At 38.5% G+C, this 21,730-nt stretch overlaps 1 protein-coding gene across 2 annotated transcripts; it reads left to right on the top strand.

Annotated features, from left to right (window-relative positions):
• The first annotated feature begins 1,220 nt into the window (after positions 1-1,220).
• Positions 1,221-21,536, top strand: sp3b (Sp3b transcription factor). Of its 2 annotated transcripts, none has more exons than XM_022664653.2 (6): positions 1,221-1,430; positions 1,857-1,954; positions 3,519-4,725; positions 8,612-8,801; positions 10,459-10,655; positions 19,522-21,536. In XM_022664653.2, exons 1-6 carry the CDS (start codon positions 1,424-1,426, stop codon positions 19,797-19,799), a joined length of 1,977 nt encoding a protein of 658 aa, XP_022520374.2. In that variant the 5' UTR covers positions 1,221-1,423; the 3' UTR covers positions 19,800-21,536. The 2 variants fall into 2 exon arrangements, with proteins under 2 accessions (XP_022520374.2, XP_022520375.2); XM_022664654.2 differs by having other exon boundaries at positions 1,222-1,472.
• The last annotated feature ends 194 nt before the right edge of the window (positions 21,537-21,730 follow it).

Genomic DNA, 21,730 nt, shown 5'->3' with positions numbered 1-21,730 from the left:
TATGAAAACTTGAGTTTTGGAGTGACAACTGATCATATAAATGAAAATAATGTAACATACTTTTATTTAATGGTGAAATAGTATTTTTAAACCAAAATACCTCTATGATGTTTGCAGTTAAATAAACTGGGCTACTGGAGAAAGTGTTACTATAGCAAGTGTAGTAAGGTGGCAACTAGATGTGGATCTGGCTAGTTCGTTTAGCCACGTAATAAAACTGCATGTATGTATTTATATATTCGGGCTGTCAACATACTATAAGGCAAATTGACCACGTGACAAAATTGACAGAGCATGGTGGCACACACCTAGCATTTTTTTTTTGATATAACACAGCAACTGTTAAGTTCAGAAGGTAAATTACCTTTTATTTGATGGAGTTTATGCTTTCTCTCACACACATTTCCTCTTTTTAAGTTGTTGAGTGTGTAATGTGGAGCTAAACTATTTTATTTTGTTTATTTAAAAAACTCTGTTAAACTCAGCACATTGCAATATTCTAGTTTAAAAAGCATCAACACTACCCTGAGATATTATAATACAGTAAAAAGGTCTAACGTTACCAGGTGTAAACCACACTACAGTACCAGCATTTACTATCTGAAGTGTTTTTTCTCCACATTTACTAGTTTTCCATATCGCTCTCCTCACAACCTGAATGTCGTGATTTTCTTCCACTATCTGATTTACCAACTTTGTATGCAAATAGAAAATTTGAGAACTGAGACTTTTCTAATTCTGAGAATTAATCTGCAAAGGGCAGTCAGACTAAAAATATATAAAATAAAGCAAATTGATGTATTTGTTTACTACAACAAATGGAAACAATGCAACGATCAAGTTTTACACTTAGTTTTCTATTGTTGAACGTACACTCCGAGGGTCAAATTTAACTCGTGAACGGATTCGTTACACTCGCCATTAATTTAATGATTTGGCTTTAAACTCTATAAAACAGTCCGAACTGGGAACAGTGTTGATGTAAACTCGCGCAGGGAGAGCCGATTTGGGGAGTTTATTATTAAAGTTAATGGCGGATGAAGTTCTGCGAAACTTCCTGCGCTGCTGAAGCGAATTCCAGCTAATGTTTCGGGCTCTGCTCTCCGCCAACAAACAAACAGGAAAAACGGTGGCGGCGCGGAGGTGATGGACAGGCCGGCCAGCCAGTCACTGGCGGCGGGGTACGAGCTCTCGGCCAATCGCGGCGGAGAAGGACGGCGGGACTTCCGACAGACACCGCGGTTTCCACGGTCGAGCTGGGAAGCCCCACCTTTTGTGTTTTCCCGCACCGTCAATCAAAATACAGAAAAAAAAGAAAAAAATCGACCCGAATCTCCGATCACAGCCCGCCTTTGATTAAAACAAATCATGTTCGGAGTTTAAATGAACAGATAACCTCTCGACCCCCCCTTTTTTTCGCGCTATGACTGGTACGTAACACTTTAAGCCGATCGAAGCACAACACGGCCGGGGTGAGTTTGGAGCTCCGTTAGCTTGCTAGCTTAGCTTAGCTTTAGCTTAAGTCTGTAATCTTTTCCCCCTTTTTTCAGCAGCGAGGCTAACGGTTAGCCGGTTAGCTTTCACTTTAAACAAAGTAAACACTGCATTCGAGCGGGAAGCAGCGCAAACTGAGAGCTCAGTAATGAAGTAATCCGGAGTTTGATCCTCGTAGTTAGTAGAGCGAAAGCGAGAAACTGCTTTAGTTTGATCGAATGCGGTTAGCATTAGAGCCCGTTTCTCCAGAGCTGGAGAAAAGCGGAGAGAGCTGTAGCTAATAGTTCAGCTAGCCTAGCTTTGGTAGTTTGAGTTTCTGTCTTTTGTTCGCTGAGTTTTTTTTTGTTGCCTGTCTCCCGCAGCCCCAGAACAGTCAGCGAAACAGCAGGAAATGGCTGCCTTGGACGTGGACAGCAGTCAGAGCGAGTTTCTTCAGTCCGCCAGCTGCGCCTCGGACCAGGTAACCCCCCGAGCTCGGCTCGCCGTCTCTTCTCTCTGCTGTTTTGATGAAGTTCACAGTTTGTGAGGATTGAGGGACAAAATATATCGTAAGTGGGGGTTGAAAAAAAAGTCTAACACTTCCTGTGGAGCCCTCGGTCTTGTACGGCCACCCACTTGCTTACCCTTTTAAACCCGCCCATTGTGGGTCGGACAGCCGTCGCCTTTGCCCGCGTTACCTGCGCTTAGATCCAGGTCAACCCCACCGGAGGGAGGACCCAGGCCGCCGGAATCAGCCGCTAGCCCAGGCTCATTCAGCAGACCTCACACCCGCTGCCACAGCCTCCTTTGTTGGGGTTTTGCCCGGGTGCGCACTACCCCTTCTGAAATTCGACAAGTAGGCTGTTTAGTGAAGCACTGTTGAATTTAAAGTTCTTTCTTGGTCTTAATTTAGAGACAGAAATGCCAGGGAATGCGTTTTCTGTCAATACAGATACAAACATCTCATTCTAACTATGAATTGCTTTATATAGTGCTGTAAATTGACGCACAACCCTTTCCAAAATTTCTTTATTAACTTTTAAGGCACAAGCTATTTGTCCCCAGGTCTAAGTATCTATTTTTACTATATCTCTATAAAAATCAATGTAAAAGGCGTTTGTTCCAAGTTTTGTTGTCTTTTGGTCCATTCATGACATTTTGACTCAATTTAAAGAATAACTTCCAGATTCTAATAATGAAAAAAGGAAGGACAACCAAAAATAGTTTTTTTGCATAACTGTGACAATATTGGCAATTTACATTCTTAAAACTGCATTTAATTTGGACAAAATCTTCTTCTCTTTTACTCATGTACACCTGAATATTAGATTTAGATGTTTCAATACAATGGTCCATTTAAAAAGTACTTATTTACCCATATGATTAATCTGTATTCTAAAGTTCACATAATAAAAGAGGCCCAGATACCATACTAATGTATAATTCCTGTACATAGGCAGTTATATTTTACCAGTGAGTTAAACTGGGTAAACTGCAAGGCATAGTTTTAAATTGAGAGGTGAAATTAGCCACCCTATTTGTACCCGGGTGCAAGTAATGTATCTGGTCTTTAAATAATTCAGAAATGTTTCTCAACCAATACATTCTGTTATTTTAAGTTGAACATGTCTTATTTGGGCTACAGATCAGTGGCTTAAAAATAATGGGACACTCTAAATGTCAGGATCTGTAGACACTTATCAACTAGATAAGTTAGAACTGGCATTGGTATTAGTAGATGCTTAAAAAAATCTGGCATGTTTGTTGTATTTGGATGGGTTAAATTGCTGTAGGTTACTTTAACTTTAACTAAATGCGCATAATTGTACCTTGAAAAAAACCTTTCCTTTTGATTGCAGTAGCTCTGTTAGTTTTTATGCAATTTGAATTATTTTGATTATTCTTTCTTGCTCGGTATTTGTTTTGTAGTGTTACAATGTTTGCTGCACCACTATGGGCTTATGGCACTCACTTTGTTTAGTTGTATACTTGCTTTTTTCACTATAGTTGAATTAACCTTACTTTTGTTTATTTTCTTTGCACAGCAAACAACAGACCTCTCGTCCATCCAGCTCACAGGCTCAAGCGACCGATGGGAGGTGCTGACACCAGTTTCCACAGGCAAAGACGAGTCAGGTGTAGTACACCTACCCAGTGGGGGACTTGTGGGCACCAATGGGCAGTATGTGGTCCCACTGCAGACTATGGCAGGACAGACTCAGCCTGTTTTTGTTACAGCAGGGGCAGATGGTACCTGTGCCAATGGTGTGCAGTACCAGGTCATCCCACAGCTCCAGAGTGCAGACGCAGCATCATTGGGCTATGCTACTTCGACTGCTGATGGAGCTGCACTGGGTACAGACATTGCCATACTGCCTGACGGGACCCAGGGCATCTCCACGTCAACTAACGCTAACGATCTCCAGAGTCTCCTGGCCCAGGCTGGGCACGTGCAACAGATTCCTAGTGTCTCATTGACCGGAACAGGGTTCGGAGGTCAGGGCCAGGTGGTGGCTAACGTCCCTGTTGGATTGCCTGGCAACATCACATTCGTGCCGCTCAACAGTCTAAGCAATGCAGACCTGGAGTCTCTGGGGCTGGCTGGTGCTCAGACCATCGCCACAGGTGTCACGGCTGACGGGCAGCTCATCATGTCCGGCTCAGCCGCCACCTCGAGTGAGAACGCAGGTGAAGCAGTGATGGACAAGTCCACGCAGCAGCAGCTGACTGCTAGCAATACAATTGCTAACGCAAACACCTTCGTGCCCACAACCAGCGCCACCTCAGCCACGTCGCTCCCTGAGACGATAGATGGCACGGGGGTCCTGACTCAAGCCACGGCCGTTTCTGCTGGGCAGCAGGACCCGTCCTTCGTGCAGCAGAACCACGCGGCTACAGCAGAGCCTGTGGTGCAGCTTCTTCCTGCTCAGTCTGCAGATGGCACAGCGCAAGCATTGCAAAGTGTGCAGCTGCTTAATGCAGGAACCTTCCTGATCCAGGCCCAAACTGTCTCGCCGACAGGCCAGATCCAGTGGCAGACCTTTCAGGTGCAGGGTGTCCAGAACCTGCAGAATCTCCAGCTGCCAGCAACTAGCGGGGTGACTTCACCACAGATCACTCTCGCTCCTGTACAGACCTTGTCACTTGGGCAGCCCGGGACAACTACAGCCGGGCAGATCCCCAACCTGCAGACTGTCACGGTAAACTCCATCACTCAGTACCAACCAGATGACAACACGGAGAGTCCTTCAGGTACGCACAAACACACACACACTTCTGTAGTTCCTTACCGTCGTCCTCGTGTTGCTCTGGCATACAGAGTTTTGATGTTTACTCTGTTGTTACACATTCAATTAGAATAAACGCTTTGTTATCTTCTCAAATTTTGGACACATAGTCCATTTAGTTGGTTTTATAGGTAGTGCTGGACAGTATTATAAAAAACATACGATTATGTTACAGTATATATCCTACTTTCGGTTTATACGATAAAATTGATAACCATATGAACACAGAAAAACTGCCAGTAATGCCCACAACAGATGTCTGTACCAACAAGCTTATGAAATATTTGTCAGTTCTTTGAATGCTCTGTAATGAATGTCAGTTAGCCACAGATACTGTAAATGTAAAATGTAATGTGTTTTAATATATTGGACATTTTTCCATTGCAACATACAATACAGTGCATATGATAAGAGCCAAAGCACTCAAAACCGTTTATCTCAGCCGTAAGTAATACTTTTTGCTTGAAAAAAAACCCCACCACAAATCGGAACAAATTTACCATACCAGGTGTTTATATAATATATTAAATTTTACTAGACTCCCCTGAAGAAAGATTATTTAATACAATAGATTTTACACGATTGACACCACTAATATAAATAAAATTTATGTTTGTGTTAATCTAATGCTGACTCTGTACCTTTTAATATCCATTATTAAAAGCTTAAAAGCTGTCAGGACACATTGTTTAGACATATGTGCCCTGTGATATTTGAACTGCTGATTTTAATGTTTAAAAAAAATAATAAAATAAATGTATTTCCCATTTTTTTATTTTTAGTATGCAGTTATTATCCTTTAAAAAGTTCAGAACAGTACAGTATAAGACATTCTTATGATAAAGCTGTATGTTTTGATATCGTTTCAGTAATAATACAAAATTAATTTAAAAAATATATCCTCAACAGACAACTTGGATGTGTTAAATATTTCTGCATTGTTAAAGTATCAGATCGGGACTCTGTAGCGTAAGATACTCAGAATCAAATGACTTGGACTCAAGTCAAAAACAACAACAAAAAAAATGTGATCAATATAACCCAAAGTATAGTAAACATGGTTTATTAATCAGCTGCTAAAATAGATTGTAGAGTGTACCAAAGAAACAGACCAAACAAAGTACAGATGATTTCACCTGTCTCAGGCCTCTATACATCAGTGATTATCAACTAACCAAATGTATAGGTGTGCCATATTTACCTGTCCACACCTTGTGCAGAGCAAACAAAGAAAGCTGGTGCCACGGCATAAGCACACACAATCTGCCACTGGATAGACTACTGAGGTAGCACAAACAAATGTATAGAGTAACTGCTGAATATGCGATACTGACGCATAGCATTTGGTAGAAGAAAAAAAATGTAAATTGCCACAGAATTATTGCATTAAACGATATTTATCATTTAAAGACCATATCATGTCACTGATATAATATAAGTGCAGTAGAATAGTAATTAATTTACACATTGCAATATAAAGAGCAATGGACTTTTATATATGAAGTATGTTTAGATATTGGAGTTTGTTTTAATATCCAAAATGAATAAAGCATATTTTAAATAATGCCACTATTTTTGATACAGAGTCAACATACTGGCTCAATCATGCTAATGGACTCTTTTACTGCTAAGTAACTACAATAGGCAATATTGAGGTTGGGAATTATCCATATATTGTATGATAAGTCAATAATATTGTGACCGTACTAATAATAGGTCATATTACCGTATTTTTCAAACTATAAGGTGCACCTAAAATTCTTAAATTTTAATATAGTGTACTTTATGTATGAATTCAGCCAGTCAGATTCTAAGGAGCAGTAAAGCCACTCTGCTGAAGTGTAGCATTTTACAGGAGTTTCAGTTTAGTCCTTCAGCAGTATTAGCATTAGCCACTAACCGTGCTAAGTGCTAGCTTTTTGGCCGTCCAGAGGTGAGTATTATCAGCCTGTAGCCTTCTGCTTACCTTGGCTTGGACTGCTGGAGCAGCATTAGTTGCTAACCACAGCGCTAGCTCTCGTACTGTATATCAGACTGTAGTCTGCGTGTTTACCATGTTAAAGTAAGTAATGTGGGACGAAACACTGGCTAATATGGCCCTGGCTCATTGGAACATTAAGGGTTCTGCAGTGTAGTGCTGTCAGGTGGCATTATCTGCTAACCCCTAGCCTCTAATGCTAATGCTCAGGCCTTAGTGGAAGTCTGTAAATCTGTGTAGATTAACATTCAGTGCTCGTCTGACTTTTTTTTTTTTTTGTAAGAATTACAGTTTTGTTTATTTAGCTTAGCTTTACAGACCTGCTGAATTAGAAGGAAAACATGGTGACACCCCTGTTCCTACTACTAATTAGTAGTGTTGCATAAAATGTGCCTTATAATCTGGTGCGCCTCATGTATGAAAATAGACCAGGAAATAACCATTTATTGATGGTGCGCCTTATAATCTGGTGCGCCGAAAAATACGGTAAATGAATTACATGGTAATAATCAACGGTGAACAAATGCATCATACAGTTACGGGATGATCATTCCTCTTGTAGGTAGAAATTACTATGCTAAATCAGAGGATGCATGAAAACGTGCAGAGATACTTATAACTATTTTTAATTCGACAATATATTCAATGATGTCCTAGAAAAAAATGTACAGTCATATGAAAAAGTTTGGGCACCCCTATTAATCTTAATCATTTTTAGTTCTAAATATTTGGGTGTTTGCAACAGCCATTTCAGTTTGATATATCTAATAACTGATGGATACAGTAATATTTCAGGATTGAAATGAGGTTTATTGTACTAACAGAAAATGTGCAATATGCGTTAAACCAAAATTTGAATGGTGCCATAGTATGGGCACCCTTATCATTTTATTGATTTGAATACTCCTAACTACTTTTTACTGACTTACTGAAGCACAAAATTGGTTTGGTAACCTCACTGAGCTTTGAACTTCATAGTTTTTATACAGTTTTTAAACATAGCACCAACTGCAGTCATCTATATATATAACTGCAGTCTATATATTGTGCTACAAGTCAATATTGAAATTATTGGGACAGGCCTTGGTCAGTGTGTGTATACAAAGACTGATCACATTTGATCTTTAATTTTTAGAATGTTTTTGTTTTGTTATGTGTACATGCCTTATACTGTGGGTTCTATGTAGTTCATTTATTTAAATATATATGATAAATATTAAAGCTCACCTTCCGCGAAAATCCGATTTTTCTTGTTTTTTGTGGAATACAGTAGGTCTCTCCGAGTTGAATGTGTACACCTGCACATTAAACTGTTTTGCAGCCCCCATTGTCTGCAGGAGCTAAGCAAAGAAATCCCCCCTCCCCCCCTCCGAAAAACAGGTGAATTTTGAATTATCTTTCTGCCTACGTAGGCAGAAACTCACAGACCAGCCCACCTTGGCTCGAGAAACTCCCAGAGGCGGAGCTGAAGCGACGCAACATCACCGCTCATCAGTTAGGAGGTGGGAGGCAGTGAGCGGCGGAGGGGCGTCGCAGTGCTCCTAGCCAATCAGAGGAGAGATATTTGCATGCTGTTTGCATGTATGAATATTCATGAGCAAAGCTGGAATCCGGTCATTTTGGACACACCCCTAAAACAGTCCATTAAAAAAGAGCTATACAGAGACACCTGAGCACTTTTTTTTTTACAAAAACGGCTCACGTCATTCATTCATACTAGAGACCACAACTAGACATTTTAAAATGAAAGAAAAAACGACGGAAGGTGAGCTTTAAAGCAAACTAAATGTACTTAATGTATATATGTGCTTGCCCATTTAAAATTTGGTACGTGTACTAGAGTGTATGACTGTAAATCTTTTGTGTTTTCCAGATATTCATATTAAGGAGGAGCCAGACTCAGATGATTGGCACTTGAGTGGAGACTCCACCCTGAACACCAATGACCTGTCACACCTTCACGTGCGAATGATGGATGAGGATCTGCAGGGTATGGGTCAGGAAGGGAAGAGGCTACGTAGAGTTGCATGCACTTGCCCCAACTGCAAAGAGGCAGGGGGGAGGTAAGCTACGAGTGTGCCTGTGTGTGTGTATATATATGTATGCATATAAGGTATAACGTAAAGCAGGGGTCACCAACCTTTTTGAACCTGAGAGCTACTTCTTGGGTACCAATTAATGCGAAGGGCTACCAGTTTGATACACACTCGTGAAATTACAAATTTTCTCAATTTACCTTTAATTATATGTTATTATTAATAATTAATGACATTCATCTATGTGAAGACACATATCAATAGGCAACACTATTATTATAAATCTCTGCAAGTGTTTACATTTTATATTATATTTTAATATAATATTACATATTATATTACATTATATTGTATAATAATATATAAACTATAGGCTATCTCTAAGCTAATATTAATGTAATATAATCTAAAATTACATCAATGCAACTGTGATTTAAAAAAAAAAAAGAATAGCAACAAAAATGCTATTTTTAGACCAGGCCTGCGGGCTACTCATAAGGTCCTTGCGGGCTACCTGGTGCCCGCGGGCACCATGTTGGTGACCCCTGACGTAAAGAGTTTGTAAAGAAGTAATTTGCATGTTAGGAGGCTCTGAGTGGTCCAGCGGATTAAGGCACTTCCACTATTATCAGGAGATTGCCGGTTCGAATCCTGTTCATGTAGCTTGCCATCGGCTACCAGAGCCCTGAGAGAGCACAATTGGCCTTTCTCTCTCTGGATGAATAGATGGCTCTCTCTCCCCATATCACTCCATAAGGTGATGTCGATCAGCACAAGACATCTGTGAGCTGATGTATCAGAACCGAGTTGCTGCGCTTTCCTCAGAGCACGCTCTGATGCTACTCAGCAATGCTGCATCAACAGCAGTTCAAAAAGAAACGGTGGCTGACTTCACATGTATCGGAGGAGGCATGTGCTAGTCTTTACACTCCTGGTGTCAGGGCATCAGTATTGATAGGGGGAGTCCTAATGAGTGGGTTGGGTAATTGGCTGTTTAAATTGGGAAAAAATGGGATAAAAATAAAATAATGAAAGATATATATATTGTCCTGTGATAACAGTATACTTGGTGAAACAACAAAACCCTAAAAATATTTTGGTTAAAGCATATAGTACTATAACAAAATTAATGTTAGTTTTGTTTAGTATAAAAGTTTCAATGTTCAGTAGAAATAAAAAATATATATTATTTTGATTTTGTAAAAAGTGTCTACTGCATGCATATAAAATGCAAACATTAGCACTTGTTTTATGTTTTTGTTACATTACTTTTTTTATTTAACTTTTATTATTCTTAAAAATTCTTCCTAAAAATCAGAATGTTTGAAACTGTGAACATGTATTTTGCTGCAGTAGTGTATTCTTAAAATTAATACAAATATTTTTCATTATTTTTAACATGGGAAAATACTAAAATTTGCGTGTTTCTTTGGTTGCTTGTGCCATCATTTAGCCAGTGATTCTCTGCCCTCTGAAAACTTTCAGTTTAAAGGGTCATGTACCCCTAACATTTCCCCCTCCAGCCTATCAGGAATCAGGACACCCTACCCTAAGACATGCACCATCAAAACAAAGGGGTAGGGCTAAGTGGTAGGACTAAAAGCACTGTAAAAGCACTGCTGCTTTGCTGGATGTGGTGACTGACCCTGTGTGTGTGTCTGTCTGTCTGTCTGTCTGTTTTCAGAGGTTCGGGTACAGGAAAGAAGAAGCAGCATATATGCCACATCCCAGGCTGCGGTAAGGTGTATGGAAAGACGTCTCATCTGCGTGCTCACCTCCGCTGGCACTCTGGGGAGAGGCCCTTTATCTGCTCCTGGAGCTACTGTGGCAAAAGATTCACTCGCAGTGATGAGCTGCAGCGCCACCGGAGGACCCACACAGGTACTGTGTGATTCATTTTTCAATCGTTGAGCCTCGTTCACCAAACATTTTTAGTAAGACATTTCTTCTTAAAACTCACTTGCACATTTTTTTATACACAAGTGTCTGTTACTTGCCAATGTTTTCTTATATGGTATGTGCTCAATATATGTGGACAATGGAATTGATTTTTGGAATTGATCGTATAGTAAAACATTAAATCCTAATATTTTAAGACACTTTAACAATACACATTAGGTTATTCTTTTAACATGCACAGTACAAAGATTTCTATACATTTTTTTTTTTCTTGCAAATCATCCAATTATTCAATATTAATTTCCAAATATTTTGCACTATAAGGTGCACTGGATTATATGGTGCACTAATAATAAACCTCTATTTTCTAGTCTGTTTTCATACACAAGGTGCACCAGATTATAAGGCGCATTTTCTTTAAAGTCAGTCGAGTGCTGGATGTTAATCTACACAGATTTCTCTCCTGAATACTGTTCATTTGGGTCAGTAAAGTACTTCTGTTTATCTACAGTAAGCTTAGATTTCCAGATTTCCACTAATGCAGCCAGACAGTACTACACTGAGGAACCTTGAATGTTCCGCTAAACCAGGGCAATATTAGCTAGCAGTTAGTCCAATGTAGCTTGTTTTAACACCGTAAACAGGAAGGCTACAGTCCGATATACTCACCTCTGAACGACGAAAGAGCTAAATAGTGCTTGGTGTGGTAAGTGGGTAATGCTAGTGCTAATGCTGCTAAAGCAGTGCTAGCCAGGGTTTGGAGCAGGCTACAAGCTTAGTGATATTAGCAGCTAATAATATTAGAACTAAACTATAATGCTGTACTTCAGAGGAGTGGCTTTACTGCTCTTTGCACCCTGACTGGTAAAATTAATACATAAGGCACACTGGATTATAAGGCGCAATAGTGATTTCTGGGATAATTTAAGGATTTTAAGTGTACCATATAGTGTGCAAAATCTATCTATCTATCTATCTATCTATCTATCTATCTATCTATCTATCTATCTATCTATCTATCTATCTATCTATCTATCTATCTATCTATCTATCTATCTATCTATCTATCTATCTATCTATCTATCTATCTATCTATCTATCTATCTATCTATCTATCTATCTATCTAAAAATGTACAGTTAGGTCAGTGTTGTTTTTTTAAGCACTGATTTTATCTTTAATATTTAAAAAAAAGAGCTAATATAGAAAGAAATATTGGCATATTGTTCATGTCTACTGTGAACAATGTGACACTTTAATGTATTTGGTGTAGACTTTGTTAGGACTGTTCTCAAGAACAATTTTAAGGAAATCTTTAGGATGACTTTGCCCCAGAAACCTTTTTTTTTTCTTTTTTTTGGATGGTCATCATAAGTGGCTTAAGTTTTAAAGTTTTAAGATCGTCTGAGTAGTTACATACCAGTGGAGAACCTAATCAGGGTTTGTGAAATGTCACTCTAGTACCTTAGCTGCCTTCCAAGTCTTGGCTGCAGCTGAGGTAGACTACATTTCCCTGTTGTTATGTCTCAGGAGGCTGTTCCAAACTGAAGCCTAGAAATAAATCCAACAGTGGATAAATGTTTCTACAAAATGACTTGCACTGAAAATAAAGTCCAGTGACAAACTAAGCCCTTTTTTTAATAAACAAATGTAAGATCAGTTCTGATTTTGTGCAAAACTTCTCATTTGTTTTCTTGACATATTGGCTTATCAGAAAATGTAGCAACTACAGGTTTTTTGTAATCCCAGTATTGGTGTTGTGTGCTTTCTACCATTTTCTTATTGTGAAAGTGATCTTAAATAAAAAGTCTTAAAAACCTCAACTGGACTCTGAGAGAGCACAATAGGCCATGGTTTGATATGATATGCGGATTATGGCTTGAGTTTACTTAAGTTATTGAGCTCAGAATACTGGCATGTACCTTTCAGATCAGTGCTAGCTAACAGCAGAACTGTTGGTCTAGTGCAGGGGTCACTAATAGGCGAACCGCGGTCCTGTTCCGGACCCAGGCGTTGTCCAATGCGGACCCAAACCGACAAACTACTGAGAATGATTTAATTCTGACATTGTTTATTTAAAGCGGCGGAGCTTTTCTTACATTTATATCTTATATTAAGTATATGTGCTTTGCGGGGCAGTAAATTCACAGACCAATCACGTGTGGTGTAACATCACCAAACGCTCTCCTCTGCCAATCAGATCTGTGCAGACCGCTGCCCTGGCTAGTGAATTGGGACGCTGCCGGGAAAAAGGCCTTTTATAAAGAGAACGGGAGCCCGAGAACTGGCCAAAAAACAAGAACGGGCGGAAACTAAAAGACACGCAGAGCGCGACAAAGACAGGGGAGGAATGTAAAAATCTGTCCAGAGAGGCGTTTTAGATAGATAGATAGATAGATAGATAGATAGATAGATAGATAGATAGATAGATAGATAGATAGATAGATAGATAGATAGATAGATAGATAGATAGATAGATAGATAGATAGATAGATAGATAGATAGATAGATAGATAGATAGATAGATAGATAGATAGATAGATAGATAGATAGATAGATAGATTGATTGATTGATTGATTGATTGATTGATTGATTGATTGATTGATTATTGATCCCCGGGGGGAAATTCTTGGCATCCAGCAGCAGGTTACACAATACACAAAGTTAAAAAAGATAAAATATAAAGATACATATAAATACAATCAAATAAGAAATAGAATATACAGTGTAAATGTACAGTCTTCGTGTGTGTGTGTAATGGAGATGGAGAATGGAGGTAGTGCAGTTGAACACAATAGACAGTGAACACCAGTTGATGTGCATAATGTGAGGATAACTGATGTCAGCCAAACAGAAAGTGCAAATACACAGTTATATAATAATTTAAATTAAATTAAGCAGTGCAAAAGATACGTAAACAGTGCAAAAGATACGTAAACAGTGCAAAAGATACGTAAACAGTAGATGAATTAACTAGTGAATGAACTACTAGTGCAAAATATGGTAGAACTATAAAAAGTGTTCTAGGTATCAGCAAGTCTGAGAGTGTGTCCATAGCTGGGGGTGTGTCCATGGTGTGGCCAGAGTGGCCGGAATGAAAATACTCCTGGTCTAGAGCATGTCAGCCCTGATGCTGTTTTTCAAGCTGATCACTCATTTTTAAAAACACACTAGAGCCCTTACAGTTACATCATTATAACTTTTGCACTGGTGTGAAAAAAATGGTGCACTTTTTTCTTTGGTGCACCAGCACAAAAGTAGGTGCACCCAAATTTTCCACTGTATTTAACATCGCAATTTACAAGTTCACTTTTTTTTTTTTTTTTTTTTTATCGCTGTTTATATATGCAGTTATGTACCTTTTAATTGAAAAAGAGTTTCAAGGTCTATGAAAAAGATCAATCACAAAGTCTTAATCGCAAACATATATATAAAACCTTTAAATTATATTTTGTGTTTAAATAAATCAATTCCTAATCCATGAGAGCTTTATTGCTTTCATATAAAGAGAGCATAAAATCGACTAACAGGGGTGAGCTTTGAACACTTGACTGTGCACAAGGCGCCCTGTTTCCATACATTTGCCATTACATATTTATCCCACTTAGCCACTGCGGGGCGCTAATCGCCTGTAACAACACTGGTATTTATTAAACACTACAGTGTTTAATTCTTTTTTTTTTGTAATAATTTATTTTTTGTGATGGTTTATAGATTTATGGATTAGCACTTAAATACATTGGAATTGATATTTCATTTTTTTTTAAATAAAAGCCCTGCCTAATATTATAATAATAAACATTATTTTTTAATACATGTATATAAATAATTTTAGTTGCTTAGTTCTATTTATATTATTGTGGCTGCTGGTGATGCTGATTCAAATGGCCTTAATAATACATTAACCCTTTCTGACCTGCATCCATTACAATGGACATCATGTATTTTCTTTATTTTTTAAATGTTTTGTTGCACATAACACTATTAACACTATTTAAAAGCTGTAGTCCGTCAGAATAGACCATGAACCAGCCAATGAACAAGTTTATAAACCGATGTAACAGCAGCCTGGCTCCGCCCACTGCACTGGAAAAGAATGGTAGTTCAGTACTAGAGCCATTGAAGCAAAGTAACAGATCCTTTTTACTAATTCACTGTGATTTAGAACACTTTTAATCTGTATTTTGTTTAATATATAATGTTTAGGGATGGTTGATTAAATTAAATAGGCCAATTTATTTGAAATGTAAAATATTACACAAAGGCTTTAAATGCAATGGAATAAAAAAAAAACATTATAGGTTTAGTTAATTTGACTTATTTGCTATATAGAGTTTATGGTAGAATATTCTTTTAGAGAGTCTTTTTTTTAAGTGCATTACAGACAGAAATCAGTGAAAAACATTTCTGATTTTAGTATATTTTGCTAAAATCAGAAATGTATAAAGTATGTGTGGGCGATATGGCCCACAATATTTCATGGTATTTTTGCGATAACAATACAAAAATGATAACAACAGCAAAAAAAGTAGTTCCCTGATGTGATAATTAGGGGCGGATGATATGGCACGATATTTTAGGGTATAACATAGTTTACTATATTTAAAAATGTTGACGATATTATTGCGCACCATACAGTATGGCACATCTCTAGTATAAAATAAAGTAGAGAGCCAGACTTGAATAAAAGTACAAGTGCTCTATCAAAAAGTGAGTTGAACAGTAAGTGTTTAAGCTCCACACTTCACACTACTAAAGTATTCAAAAAATGTTTTGTTCTAAGTATTGCAAGTACTGAAAGTAAAAGTGCAAGTATTTGTTATGTAGTTATTACAGAAAGCAGTCAAAAGTTTAAATATCCTTTTGTTTATATTATTTCAAATGTTTAAGCTAAAGGATATTAGTAGTTACTTTGGCTCCAGCAGCAATACAAACTGAATGTACATGGGGTCTTCACTTCCTAAATATACCTTCCCGAAAGTGAGGCTAAACAAAACTGACATCAGGCAATAAAGACATTTTAACCAATTTGACATTCACTAGTCACTAGTTGCTCTATTGTCACTATTTGTAAAATCAACTAAAGCTGTCCAAGGCCACATACAAGTGTTTCATATCTAAAAACAAATGATTAGAGCTCTTTAAAACACTGAGCTTAACTTTTTATAAACTAAAACCAATCAACTGTGTCTCTTCTCCACTCCCAGAAATACAAACATGAACTTGTAAGTGAGTCAGGGGTGGTAGCAAACCCGGTGACAGTGCCCTCTACTGGTCTGGCAGTATTAATGTGGGTTTAAAACGAGTAATAATTAGGGCTTTTTTTCTGTACTTTTTTCATTTCTTTATTTGAGACCTTTATCTAAATTGTAACCAAAAAATACAATATAACAATAATAATAGTTATTTTCACACAACATGTTTATTTAACAGCTAACATGAGTGATCTCATTCTCATACTGTCACCATTAGAGACTCCAAATTGTTGATTCTTGTTGAAACAAACAGTGAGCATATCTGTGGCGCTTTATTAAGAAAAAAAAAGAATTGCCTGCTTTATGCATTTCAGTTTTGAGTTCTTTTTAAAAAGATTTCAGCATTACGTTGATTCAATTAATTTGTATAAGTGGCTTCAATCACTTAAAAAATACCGTATTTTTCGGACTATAAGGCGCACCGTATTATAAGACGCACTATCAAAGAACGCCTATTTTCTGCTATTTTTCCATACATAGGGCGCATCGCATTATAAGGCGCGTTAAGTGACACTAGAAAGGGTGCCTATATCAAAGTGAACAGGGGTGGCGCCATGTTTCCCTTCCCCCACCGGGGGTGGTTGCTTGCCGGTGGAGCGTCTCAGTATACAAATATAGCTCTTTCAAAGTCAAACGAGTGCTGGATATTAATCTACACAGATTCCTCTCCTGAAAACTGTTTATTTGGGTGAGTAACGTGCTTCAGTTTATTTACAGTAAGCTTAGATTTCCAGATGTCCACTAAGGCTTGCTGCACCAGCGTTAGCATAGCTATCCGCTAGCACGCTAGCTAGTCCCCTAAACTAGTAAAGTTAACCCAAACTTAAACGACAGCGTTACACTGAGTAATCCTGCGTGTTCTGGTAAGACAGTGAGATATTAGCTAGCGATTCGTCCCCCGTAGCTTGTTTTAACACGGTAAACAAGCAGATTACAGGCTGATAAAACTCACCTCTGAGAGAGTTAGCGCTTAGCATCTAGCTAATGCTAGCCAGGCAAAGCAGCACAGACTTACAGGCCGATAACTCACCTCTGAACGGTGAACGCTTAGCGATTAGCATCTAACTCTAATAATACTGCTCCAGCAGTATTAAAAGTGCTAAATTTAGAAAATACTGATCTCTGAACAGTGAAAAAGCTAGCTAGCTAAGCGGTTAGCATCTAGCTAATGCTATTTATTGCTGCTCCAGCCTCGGAGCGGCACGGCTCTGCACGGAGTGTGTGTTTACTGCTCCTTACACCTGACGGGTAAAATTTAGATAATACTGATCTCTGAACAGTGAATAAGCTAGCTAATGCTATTTGCTGCTCCAGCCTCGGAGCTGCACGGCTCTGGACTCTGTATAGCACTGAAACTCTGTATAACGCTGCACGGAGTGTGTGTTTACTGCTCCTTACAACCTGACGAGTAAAATTTAGATAATACTGATCTCAGTGAATAAGCTAGCTAGCTTAGCGGTTAGCATCTAGCTAATGCTATTGCTGCTCAGCCTCGGAGCTGCACGGCTCTGGACTCTGTATAGCACTGAAACTCTCTATAACGCTGCACGGAGTGTGTGTTTACTGCTCCTTACAACCTGACGAGTAAAATCCATACAAAAGGCGCACCGTATTATAAGACGCACTGTCAATTTTTGTGAAAATTAAAAGTTTTTAAGTGCGCCTTATAGTCCGAAAAATACGGTAATTAGAATCTTAAAAGGGGGAGGAAGAGGAAGATACAGAGACATCACCAGGGCCAGTGCCTAAGATTTCAGCACAGCAGTGGTGTGTCGATAATTTGAATGATCACCGATTTGAATGATCACCGCAAACATGCTCACCGCATTTCTAAGCACGTTGGTTGTGTGCGCCAGAGCATCATTGTGATTGTGTGTTTTGTTTTTTTGTAGACCTTTCAGTCTGGGTCTTTTTGGTGTCAAATTGTGATGCCCAACTCTAGTAACGATGCAGCACAAAAAAAAAAGGTCATTAGATTGTTTTTTTTTTTTGTCCATTATTTTGTTTTGTTTATATATACATGTTTTCTTTGAGTGTGGCTTGGTTTGTTTAATTTCATCCCCAGATGCGTTTTTCAGTTTTTTCCGTTTTTTTCAGTATTACAAGTTTTAGTAATTTTCTTTGGTTGTGTGGAGAATTTCGTTTTATTTTTTTGAAATTCGTTATATTTTTGTCAACATGTTGGGTTTATTTTCGTTTGTTATTTTTCTAATAATAATAGTAAATGCATAATTGATTTCCTTTTTTTTTGACGGGCGAATAATAAAAAGTAATGCGATAGTTACTTTTACTGGTAACTAATTACTTTTACAGTGGAGTAACTCCGTTAGTAACTCAGTTACTTTTTTGGAGAAGTAACTAGTAACTATAACTTATTACTTTTTCAAAGTAACGTGCCCAACACTGGTCATACCTCATATGTTGGTTACTAAGCTGTTTTCACACTGAGCGTCATATGTGCATCACTCGCCATCCACACAACTCTGCTTACTGATGCAACTTCCAAACACTGGATAAGGTTTTCTGCCCCAGACATCAAGCCTATGTGGATTACCAGATTAAAAGTCTTACTTTGTAGCATTAAATTGGTGTTGACCTTGTTCAGCAGAAATTAGCCAGCTTGCTCATTACCATGACTGCAGCGCACTGTTTATTTGCTGTTGCCTATATATGACAACCCTGAGAGTGGAAATGGGACTGGCGAATGGCGGTGGGCAGATTCGGAGACGTACTGCACAGTTCAAATAAGGGTGTACTCACACTAGGCAATCCGAACCGTGCCCGGGCACGGTTACCTCCCAAAGCACGGTTCGTGTTGGCTAGTGTGATCGCTCCGAACCGCTCCGAATCCGAAGATGCAGTGTGAGCGCAAACTGTGCCCAGGCACGGATCAAGATGACGTCAGTGATGCGACGCTACTGTAAACGGAGGACGTTTTATACACAATTCTGCATATAATATTTTTGAAAAGGGTTCTATATAGCACCATAATGGTTAGTGTTACCCATAATAAATTAGGACTACTATCTACAAGTCCTAAACAACAAACACATTACTTGAGTTTAATGTTCCGCTCCTTTGGTCACTATTTATGTATATAGCAAGTACGTCTCTTACCTTACTGATGAACGTGAATTGTAGTCCGCGAGTAAAGCTGCAAATTTCTCCCTGGACGTCTGCTGCTTGTGTAAAAACCTTCTTACGCGTGCAGCACGATTAGCAGTAAATCGCTGTGTTGCACAATCAATGAATCTCTGGTTCAGTTGCGTATTTGCACGCCCAAAACGACTCCAGAGAAACAAAAACAACAGTACAATCCTGAACTCCATTGTTTTGCGAGCATACTGTTCTTCAAAACGAAAGTCACCTGTTGATGACGAAAGCGTGCTCGGGCACGGATCGTTTAGCGCAGTGTGAGTGCAGGCCTGCGGGGGAGTGTCTAGTGTGAGTACACCCTAAGAAAATACTGGTAGAATTCAGCATTGAACTCAGATCTTACATCCTGATCATGTTATGAGTCATTAGAGAAACTATAAAGCAGCCCTAAATGATGTTAAAGCTTGTTTTTAAAGTGTCGTATTCTGTGTCCACAGGGGAGAAGAAGTTTGTATGTCCGGAATGTTCAAAGCGCTTCATGCGGAGCGACCATTTGGCCAAACACATTAAAACTCACCTGAACAAAAAAGGGCTGAACTCTGCCTCTGCAGCGGGGCAGACAGAAGCTGCCGCCCCCTCGGACAGCATCATCGCCGGGGGCGGGGCCACCCTCATCTTGACCAATCTGCAACAGGCCGGCGCCCAAGACCTTCTCTCCAACGCCGACCTTCCACTCCAGCTGGTCACTGTGTCTGCCAGCGAGGTCCTGGAGTAACCAAAAGTCCTGCCCACTTTCACAGCTCGCTGGCTTTTCACTATCAATTTTTATATATGTCATTAAATATATATATATATATATAAATATAAATATATATTTTAAAAAAATGAATTATCCATTTATGTTCAGTAGCAGTCTTTTTGTACAAACGTCAAGAAAAAAAAAAGTGTGGTTTCAGTCCTCATGCCGACATGAACACACAAGTGCACACACACACACACACACACGACACGTACACACACACATATATATGTACGGTCTGTCTCATACTTGCATATATAGTATATACAGACACACTAACACACAGAAATGCCTTATTTTGTATCATACTCTGTAGAATACGATGCTGGAGTGCATGTATTTTTACTTTTGCTGATCTAATTGTTCAGGGGATGATGATGTGAGTGTGTGTGTGTGTGTGTGTGTGAATGGGAGAGTGAAAGTCATGGTACAGGGAGATTATGAATTGTGAGTTGTTAGTGTGCGTGTGTGTATTTTATGATTGTGTGATATATTGGCAGCAGGAGAGGGAAGTGGTGTCCTCTGAGAGGGAGGTTCTCATCTGTCCATTTTCTTTTCTTTCTCTTTTTTTTTTCATTCTTCCTCTCCTCCTCATCCCTCTCTCTTGCTGCTGGCCTCGGTCCAAATGTGTCTTCACTTTTTCTTTTTTAAATTTCAATTATTTTTTTTTTTGTAGTCCAATTTTGGCTCTGTGCTTTGTCCTTTTTTTTCTATTTTTCGTTTCTTTGTTTTCCCAAGTTTTGCTTTTCTGTCGTCCACATGCAACAATTATCCAGGCGACAGTGTCAAACCATTATGTAATATCTTCTTTTCTTTGTGTTGTTTTTTTCCCGTCTGTAACTTTTTTCTTTTGCTTTCTTTCTTTTTTTTTCCAGTCCCAAGCTGTTTATAGCTGCCATTTATTTTAGTATATAACTGAACTGTTGTATCAAAGACTCCTCATTTTAATTACTTTTTAAATGTGTAAAATGTATTGTTACTTTTGTACAACTTTCTTTTGTTTTCCCCCAAACAATGGAACACAATTTAAGTCAGAAACCTTCCTATAACTCTTGATACTTAACACTTGTTACTAAAGTACTGGTGTGCTTGTTTGTCCTCATGGAGTGTGTGTGTGTTTTATCGATTAGGTGCTTACATGTCAATTTATGCCTTAATGAATATTCATAAAATGTGTTGGTATGTTTATTTTTTTTTATTACGTACAGACAATGCAACAAAAACTGGCTAGAATAGCAAAATGTTCCTATTATTACTAAGAAAGAACTTGCGGAAGGATGCTATATAAAATGTGGCACAGACTTTTAACAATATTGGGAATTCTAAGCTTGTGTTATGTGTATCCATAAAATAAGGAAATATACAGATGTATAATTATAAACTATACAGAATTGTAAACTGTAGCTCATCTGTTTCTCTGCATACTTTATTATCCTGCTTTCATCCCATTCTTCAGTGGTCAGGACCCCACAGGAGAGACCACCCCAGAGCATCTATTATTTGGGTGGTGAGCTTGTGAAAAAACACTATGCCTCTATCACTAGCGTTGTAAGCCTGGTGGGAGCATCGGCTAAAAGCGCTGTATTTCAGAATGCAGGGGGTGAAAAGAGGTGGGCTATATAAGTACAAAATTACTTTAAGTTGAAGATTTAACATTCCTCTGTATTTGTTAAAATGTGTTTATTCAGAGTAAATGTTGAAAATGTATTGTTACACAGTGTTTCTATGAAATTTAAATATCTCTGCTGTGGGTATGAATGGCATGTTATACAGCTCTGGAGAAAATAAGAGACCACTAAAAAATTTAAAACCTCTGGAACATAATCAAGAAGAAGGTGGATGATCACAAGCTATCAAACCAAGCTGAACAGCTTGATTTTTTGTTTCAGGAGTGCAGGCATAAAGTT

This window comes from Astyanax mexicanus, chromosome 5 (assembly GCF_023375975.1).
Source record: "Astyanax mexicanus isolate ESR-SI-001 chromosome 5, AstMex3_surface, whole genome shotgun sequence".
NCBI lineage: Eukaryota > Metazoa > Chordata > Actinopteri > Characiformes > Acestrorhamphidae > Astyanax > Astyanax mexicanus.
The sequence above is the reverse complement of the archived record's forward strand: the minus strand, read 5'-3'. Positions and strand labels throughout refer to the sequence as shown.

Bases quoted from the DNA above. Each gene is read 5' to 3' on its own strand.
- sp3b (XM_022664653.2), top strand. The intron at 1,955-3,518 runs GTAACCCCCCGA...TTCTTTGCACAG, and splicing joins CCAGCTGCGCCTCGGACCAG to CAAACAACAGACCTCTCGTC. The intron at 8,802-10,458 runs GTAAGCTACGAG...GTCTGTTTTCAG, and splicing joins TGCAAAGAGGCAGGGGGGAG to AGGTTCGGGTACAGGAAAGA.